The 8966-nt window shown below is 44.0% G+C and overlaps 1 protein-coding gene across 1 annotated transcript; it reads left to right on the top strand.

Annotated features, from left to right (window-relative positions):
* Positions 1–2560: 2560 nt before the first annotated feature.
* LOC143363199 (uncharacterized) lies at positions 2561–7870 on the top strand. Its single transcript, XM_076803796.1, has one exon. It carries the CDS (start codon positions 2561–2563, stop codon positions 7868–7870), a length of 5310 nt encoding a protein of 1769 aa, XP_076659911.1.
* The last annotated feature ends 1096 nt before the right edge of the window (positions 7871–8966 follow it).

The raw sequence follows: 8966 nt of genomic DNA, 5'->3' as shown, positions 1-8966 counted from the left end.
TTTCGCTCTTTTCTCAGCCCGTATCCAGTCTTCGGTCAGCTTCTCTGGAGCTTTTTCATCAATTACTTTTAGCACATCTAATTCATTCATTACAGTACGTATTCTCAGTTTCCACGTACTATAACGTTCTCCGTTGAAGGGCTGAATGTTTCTTTTTCCGCTTAAGAATTCCATTTTTCAATAAAGTTCCTCTTAGTATATAATAAAAGTTATAGTTTGTTACGAGCCAGGGCTGCGAGCAACGCGAGAGGCCGGCGAGGGGTTGTTACCCCAGGAATATGGTTTCAGTTTGTTAGTTAGTTACGCGGACGCACCCAATGCGAAATCGGGGAGCCGCTAGGATAGTTGACGTCGAGGACGCACCTGATTCGAAATCAGGGAACCTCTGGGAGGTTGGAGTCAAACGCAGACGTACCCGATGCGAAACCGAGGAGCTACTAGGAGGATAAAACTTCGCGAACGCACCCAATGCGAGATCGGGGAGTCACTAGGTTGGACACGCGGCGAACCCGATATGAAAGGAAGGTGGAAAACTCACAGACGCACCTGATGCAAAATCAGGGAGCTGCTAGGATACGGAAGAACCCAATGCGAAATCGGGGATCCGCTAGGATGGTATAGTTTTCGTGGAAGCACCCAATGCGGAACCGGGGAGCCACTAGGTGGGAGAAATCTTCGTTGATTTGAATCTAAGATTAGTAAGTCTCGTAACTTATATATAATTTACTTGATACAACCCGAGCGGTAAGATTGTATCATGTGGGAACGTTCAATTATTAGATTAGGATATCAGGCAATAATTAAAGGTTGTAGATTACGCGAGTTAACAAACAAGACAAATATATTCTGATTTGGAATAGTTACAAGTGTAGTTGTTTGTGTCGCGAGTGGATGTAGTACGTGTACAATTAGAGAAATTGTTACCTAATGATGCACGGTGTTGACGCACTGGTAATGCGGGGTTAGATAGCGATTGTTGAATGCCAAATAGAATATATACCGAACTGACGGAATCTATAAGGTTACGTTTGATTCGAAAGGGACTTTAACCCGATCTCACTAGAATTGACGCGACGTGACTGCACGAGTACTGGACCGCGTCTGAATCTCTTCTGCACCGCTTCTCGACTAACCGAAGAGGATGAAAATGCATGGGTTTATATACCCTAAAAATAAGAGGGGAATGTATCTGTTTTATTTTACGGTCGCATACTCGTATTTGTCGTTTCTAGTGAGTTTAAGGTTTGCAGCTGGATCTTTTGTTTATAGGGGTAAAACGAAGGGTTAGCCAGGATGATGCTATCAAAGACTGTCTTGACAAAACATTCCAGAAGGGGATGTTTTGAAGATTTCCATATTAGGAAATCGTACGGTGCTGTTACTGAATCATGCTTCGTGCCAGCTGCGTCCAGCCGGAGTACAATCATTAAACAAGGGGCCTGTTGGGACGCTTTTCGTTCTCATAAAAGAGATTAAAACTTCTAATCGAAATGAATATGGAGAAACGTCTCCATACGTAACAGAATTAACATTAAAATTAAACAAACAAACTTAAACTTAAACTTAAACTTGAAATTAAACCTAAAATTAAAATTGAAATTGAAATTGAAATTGAAGTTGAAGTTGAACTCGATGTTGAAGTTGAAGTTGAAGTTGAAATTGAAATTGAAATTGAAATTGAAATTAAAATTACAATTGAAACTAAAATTACAATTACAATTGAAACTAAAATTAAAATTACAATTAAAATTACAATTAAAATTAAAATCAAAATCAGAATGAAAATTACAGTTACAACTAATATTAAAATTAAACTTAAAATAGCTTATTAGTAATGTTACAGATGGAAATGCGTATTTTTGTTTCTAACTGCAGAATTCATGTATGCGAAATTGACACGGAATGAGATGGGGAATATTGTAAGAGATTAGTGGAGGATGGCTACTGCTAGTCATTTTGATGCGAAAATTGTGTATACCACAAAGAGTAAACACCCGAATCTCGTTGACTTTGGCGACTACGCGATAGCGTTTGTTGCATCTCAAGCCAATAGCGTGTAAAGATAGTCACAATGTGTCTATCTTAGGCCGCAAAAACACCTCAATTTGGAGAACTTTCTCACCTGAAGGGTTTCTAGCGAGCACGGAAAAACCGAAAGGTGGATCCGGGGCCGCCAGGCTACAGAGGGTCGCGAGGTTCGGGTAAAAGGAAATATGATTGTAAATTAAAGCGATTAGCCGTCTGGTGAAAGTCATTGCGCATGTGGCATGCAAGGATGAGCCCAGAATTCGTATACCTGGGACGACGGTTTGAAATAAACAGTACAAAGCGACAGCTTTAGCCTTTTCCACGAATCTCAGTTTAGTTGATAAAAGTAGGGGAACTGTATGTAAAGCGCGCGAGCGAAGTTCAGTTGTTGTCCATTCGTCATCGAACCACCACGAAAAATCCGAATTTGTTAAACGGGTGAAAAATAAAGTTGTGTTCAGATACATTTTGGTGCCGAAACCCGGGATTTGCTGTCCGGTAGACTTTCACCCGTGAAGTAGTGGATACGACGATGGCGGGAAGAAAGAGGAAAATACCGTCGGCTGAACCCAGTACGGATGCGCCACGGAAGAAGCAGACTCGAGCAACTGCGATGGAGGAGCCGAGCCAGGAACGGGAGCCCCCTAATGACGACCAATCGGGACCATCCAGAATGGTAGGCGTTTCTGAAACCACACCGTCCAGGATGGGAATCGTCGAGGAAGAGGAAGACCATAATCCGGACGAAGACATCGAACTGCACGCTGGGGCACACAGTACCCCTCAGCAAGAATCGAGTGAAGGTATACTTCATACCCTGCGAATCGGAGACGCGGCCGCACATCTCGCTCAAGCGATTGAGAACACCTTAAAATCGGTGCGGGAAGCGTCGATGGGAGAGGGAAACTCGCGTTTCGTGAACCGTTTAACTTCAGCAGGCAAATTACCCACGTTCTCGGGAGATCCGCTGGAATGGATACATTTCAAGGAATCGTACCGTCTAACAACAGAGCTCGGTGCGTACAGCGATCGCGAAAATATGGCTAGACTTTTCACTGCGTTAAAGGGAGAAGCGCGCGACGCTGTAAGCACATTGTTAGCCACGAGCCAGGACGCGGACACAGTGATGCGTGCTTTGGAACTAAATTTCGGTAACAAAAACGTAGTGGCGCGGAAAATTATAAACGACATCAAAGGTTTGCCTCACCTTGACGCGGGCAGTGTCAACATAGCGCAATTTGCGACAAAACTTCGCAATGCGGTCGTTGCCTTCCGATCTTTGAAACTCACCGGATATTTGCACAGTCTCGAATTAATTCAAAACGTGGGAAGCAAATTGCCGTCCGCTCTAAAATATGCATACAACAGATATTCCGTCGAATCATTATCTGAAAAATCGCAATTGGAAAAGCTATCGGATTTCCTGTACAAAGAAGCGGAATTGGCAGTGGAAGCGGGGGTATTCAATATGGATACGAATCTCGCATCTTCGTCGCGGACGACGCCGGCGTCGCGACAGCGGGTGACATTCAAGGGTCGGAAATTTTCAGATAAAGGTGTGTTCGCTATAAATACAGTGGAGAGCCGCGAACAAGATGTCGAGAAATGCGTATTTTGCAACAGATCAAATCACGGTTCGGAACACTGTCGTGAATTTGCCCGAGAAACGATAGCGCGTCGATGGCATCTGGTGAAAAGACATAGATTGTGTTTTAAGTGTCTACGCAAGGGACACCCGCGTGACAAATGCAGGGGGGTAAATTGTTCGACGTGCAAAGGCAGGCACAATAGTCTTCTCCATAATTTCAAATTCGGAAATGAGAATAGCAAAGCAAAACAGAGCTCAGGAAAGGGCTCGGGAAATCGCGAACGAAACGCTCCCGACGCGAGTGCAGAGTCAGGAAACCCCCCTAGTAGACCGTGGCTAGAAGTAAGGTGTTCGTTGTTAAAGATTCTGCCGGTCCGAATTTGGGGACCGCGTCGAGACGTAGAGACATACGCGCTGTTAGACGAAGGATCGACGATCACGTTAATCGATCAAACATTGTCGCGCGAAATAGGAGCGCGAGGGACGCGTTCAAACATGTTCTTGAAGGGCTTACTAACCCACGAAAAATTAATATCCAATTGTGAGAGGGTTCAGTTCGGCATTCAAGGGGACGGAGGTCGATATGAAATCAAGCAGGCTATCACGATTCGAGATTTGAACCTCCCTACCCAGTCTATCTCCGATGAGACCGCGAATCACGTCGAGATTATGACAAAAATAAAATTAAAATCGTATTTAAATGCACCTCCCAGAATCCTTATAGGACAGGATAATTGGCCCCTTATAGTAACTCGAGAACTACGTGAAATAAAAAACGCGGATTATGTATTGTCGCGTTGTCTGCTGGGTTGGACCTTACACGGGAATACTAAAAGTCACTCGAAAAGAAAAGAACTCTTGAGTTCACATGTGACGTGGCAGAAATCTCACGAAAACGTGTTAGACGACCCGGAGAGTCTTGACGAACTTGTGCGAAAATATTTCTGTGTGGACACTCTCGGTATCGACTATTTAAATAAAAATGAAAATAAACAAAACCGGGCTGTGAAAATTTTGCAAGAGGCCTGTCACCGCAAGGGAAATTTCTGGGAAATAGGACTCTTGTGGAAAGACAATAGGGCGCGGAACGTGAACAGCAAGGGGTCCGCTCTGAAAAGACTTATTTCGTTAGAGAGGAAACTTGATCGCGATGCTGAGTACGCAGCCCTTTACTATGCGGAAGTAGATCGATTCATAGAAAAGGGCTACGCGGTAAAGATTCGAGACGATGAAATTGGGGAGAATTCGTGGTATCTGCCCCACTTTGGAGTGCAAAACATTAACAAGCCAGGCAGAATTAGATTGGTTTTTGACGCTGCGGCGAAGTCAAAGGGTATCAGTTTAAACGATCAGCTTGACCCGGGGCCAGATTTGCTGAAATTTTTACCGGGAATTCTATTGCGTTTTCGTTTACACAGGTTCGCGTTTAAAGCAGACATTAAAGATATGTTCTTACAAATAAGAATTAAAAAGGAAGATCAGATTGCTCAGAAATTTCTTTGGCGTGGACGAGACCGAGTAAAATCTCCTGAGACGTATGCAATGACACGTTTGATTTTCGGTTCAAAATCGTCGCCATGCTGTGCTATATACGTAAAAAACAAAAATGCTGAGGAATACGGTGAGTCAAAACCGGACGCGGCAAAGAGTATTATTGACGACAGCTATATGGACGATTATTTAGCCAGCCGGAAAACCATTAAGGAAGCGACAGAGTTGATTCGCGATGTCATTCAAATAAATTTGGATGGAGGTTTTGAAATGCACGGTTGGGCTAGTAATTCGAAAAAGATTCTAACCACGGTAGCGGAAGGACGGAGACCAAAGGGTCAAAATGAAATGCGTTTAGGCGATCAGGGGGGAGAGAGAGTGTTAGGACTTATTTGGGATACCGAAACAGATGAGCTTCGTTTTAATTTGGGTATACGAAAAATCCCGGAAACCATTTTGACAGGCAAAGTAAAACCTACGAAACGCGAATTTTTGCGAATAATTATGTCCATTTTTGATCCGTTGGGTTTTCTTTCCCCGTTTACGCTAAAATCGAAAATACTAATGCAAGCAATATGGCGCAGTGACGTAGGATGGGATCAAGAGATAAGGGATGAGGAACATCGGGTATGGATGTCGTGGCTTAAAGGACTCCGTGAAATTAAAATTTTTCGCATTCCGCGATGCTACGCACCAGATGAAATCAAATACCTAAAAATACAATTACACGTATTTTGCGACGCAAGTTTAAAAGGATGCGCAGCGGCTGCATATTTGAGATTTATCGGTAAAGACGAACGAATCTGGGTATCCTTTGTGATGGCTAGAACTAGAGTAGCGCCATTGAAACCGATGACGGTACCCCGACTAGAATTACAAGCCGCGGTAATAGGGGCGAGATTAGCGAAAATGGTCGCGAAAGAACTGGGTAGCGAGCTAGATCGGCGTTTTCTATGGTCTGACTCCAGCACGGTAATTCACTGGATAAGGTCGGAGCCGCGAAACCGCCAAACATTTGTTGCAAATCGTTTAGGAGAAATTGTAGAGCTGACATTGAGTTCGGAGTGGCGCTGGGTCCCATCTGGTTTGAACCCCGCGGATGATGCAACGCGGTGGTTAAACGAATCTTTAAATACAAACGATCGCTGGTTCAGCGGTCCGGGATTTTTGCAACAACCCGAATCAAAGTGGCCGGTAGAAAAAATCATGAGTGAGGTAGATAAACGTGAAATTGACAACATAGAATTGCGTAAAACACAAGTGTACGTTGTTCAATCGAGCGAATACCACATTCCGAGTGTCGCAAGGTTTTTAGGCTGGCCAGGGTTGCTCGTAGCGGCGAGAAGGGTGAAGAAAGCTTTCGATCGCTGGAGGGGAAAACAACAGACGCCTATAACGGTAGAAACTATATACTCAGTGGAGATGTATTGGTATCGGACCATTCAAGGAGAAGTTTTCGCGCGAGAGATAGAAGCCTTAAATACCGGGAAAGGGATAAACAAAGGGAGTAAAATCATTGGCTTGAAACCATTCATGGACGAAGTCGGGATTCTAAGAGCACGCGGAAGAATCACCAAATTCCGTGACGGGGTGTTTAATAACCAACCTATAATCTTAGACAGTAGACATCCCGCGACTATGTTACTAATACGAGCATATCATCAACGGTTCTTCCACGGGAGCAGTAACACGGTGGTAAACGAAATACGCCAAAAATATTACATAGTGGGTGTTAGACGAGCGCTCCGCTCGCTAATAAGTAAGTGTCTTATCTGTAGGTTTCGTCGAGCAAAGCCGCGAAGTCCGGAAATGTCGAATTTACCACCGGGTCGTGTAGCGTACAGGCAACGACCATTTAGCCATTGCGGAATGGATTATTTTGGTCCGATGCAAGTCAAGATAGGAAGACGTAGGGAAAAACGTTGGGGCGTACTCTTCACGTGCCTTACAACACGGGCCGTTCATTTGGAATTGGCAGATAGCTTGACCACAAGTTCAGCTATAATGGCTTTGCAGAGACTAGCGGCACGGAGAGGTTCGCCTTTAGTCGTGTACAGCGATAACGGCACCAATTTTAAAGGAGCCAGCAAAGAGTTACGTGACGCTGCAGCAACGATTGATGAGGAAAATCTACGCAGTTACGCGTTAGAAAAACGAATGAAATGGATTTTCAATCCACCGGACGCTCCTCACATGGGTGGAGTATGGGAAAGGCTCATCCGTTCGGTAAAAAGTGCACTCCAGGCCATTCTACGAGATCAAATACCTAGCTCGGAAGTTCTACATACACTATTGGTAGAAATAGAACATTCCGTCAACTCACGACCTTTGACGCATATATCGGTAGACCCGGGCGATGAGGAAACATTGACACCGAACCATTTTTTGCTGGGTACGTCATCAGGGGAAGTTCATTTAGGAAGATATGACGCTCAAGCCACGTGTCCTAAAAAACAGTGGAAAATCGCGCAGTCTTTTGCGGAATCGTTCTGGCGACGTTGGCTGCGCGAATATTTACCCACCTTGATTTCGCGTCCGAAGTGGCATAAATCAGATACGAACTTAAAAAAAGGAGATCTCGTGCTAATCGTCGACTTCCAAATGCCGCGAAACTCGTGGAATACGGGAACTATCGAAGAAGTATACCCTGGAGCGGATGGCGTGATTAGAATCGCCAAGGTGCGTACGGCAAAGGGTGAATTGATACGACCCACCAGAAAATTAATCACACTAACAAGCGATACCGATGACAAACACCATTAGTAAATAAACTGTTTCGTTTAAGCGTTTCATTATATCGTTTACGTTTGTAAATAAAGACAGGTGCGATTGTATGTAATCTAAGGTAAAATTAAAAAAAAAAAAAACCTTTAATTTTAAGGGGAGAATGTTACAGATGGAAATGCGTATTTTTGTTTCTAACTGCAGAATTCATGTATGCGAAATTGACACGGAATGAGATGGGGAATATTGTAAGAGATTAGTGGAGGATGGCTACTGCTAGTCATTTTGATGCGAAAATTGTGTATACCACAAAGAGTAAACACCCGAATCTCGTTGACTTTGGCGACTACGCGATAGCGTTTGTTGCATCTCAAGCCAATAGCGTGTAAAGATAGTCACAATGTGTCTATCTTAGGCCGCAAAAACACCTCAATTTGGAGAACTTTCTCACCTGAAGGGTTTCTAGCGAGCACGGAAAAACCGAAAGGTGGATCCGGGGCCGCCAGGCTACAGAGGGTCGCGAGGTTCGGGTAAAAGGAAATATGATTGTAAATTAAAGCGATTAGCCGTCTGGTGAAAGTCATTGCGCATGTGGCATGCAAGGATGAGCCCAGAATTCGTATACCTGGGACGACGGTTTGAAATAAACAGTACAAAGCGACAGCTTTAGCCTTTTCCACGAATCTCAGTTTAGTTGATAAAAGTAGGGGAACTGTATGTAAAGCGCGCGAGCGAAGTTCAGTTGTTGTCCATTCGTCATCGAACCACCACGAAAAATCCGAATTTGTTAAACGGGTGAAAAATAAAGTTGTGTTCAGATACAAGTAACGTTTATGCGGTCGGCCGCCCTCATCAGCCATAATTGTAATGACGTTTCTGAGTCTCTCTTACTGCCGTGGATATTGGCCCTTTCTGCAGCACCTTGAATAAGAATTTCTTTTTTTAGTGATTTGCATACGAATCATCGTTATTATGGTAACACCAAATTAAGGGTAATAATTACACATTACGAACTCCGCGATCTTGGAGCAGTGGAAGGGTTTCTTCCCTTTCCTCCCCATCCAACTGTATTGCAGAGCAACTTCATTGGTTAGGAGGGTCATCAGTACTCTCTTCACGAAGGAATATATATTGT

Source organism: Halictus rubicundus, unplaced genomic scaffold (assembly GCF_050948215.1).
Source record: "Halictus rubicundus isolate RS-2024b unplaced genomic scaffold, iyHalRubi1_principal scaffold0027, whole genome shotgun sequence".
In the NCBI taxonomy this organism is placed as follows: Eukaryota; Metazoa; Arthropoda; class Insecta; order Hymenoptera; family Halictidae; genus Halictus; species Halictus rubicundus.
The sequence above is the reverse complement of the archived record's forward strand: the minus strand, read 5'-3'. Positions and strand labels throughout refer to the sequence as shown.

What these genes read in the sequence shown, in the direction of transcription:
- LOC143363199 (XM_076803796.1), top strand. Translation starts at nt 2,561, where the DNA reads ATGGCGGGAAGAAAGAGGAAAATACCGTCGGCTGAACCCAGTACGGAT.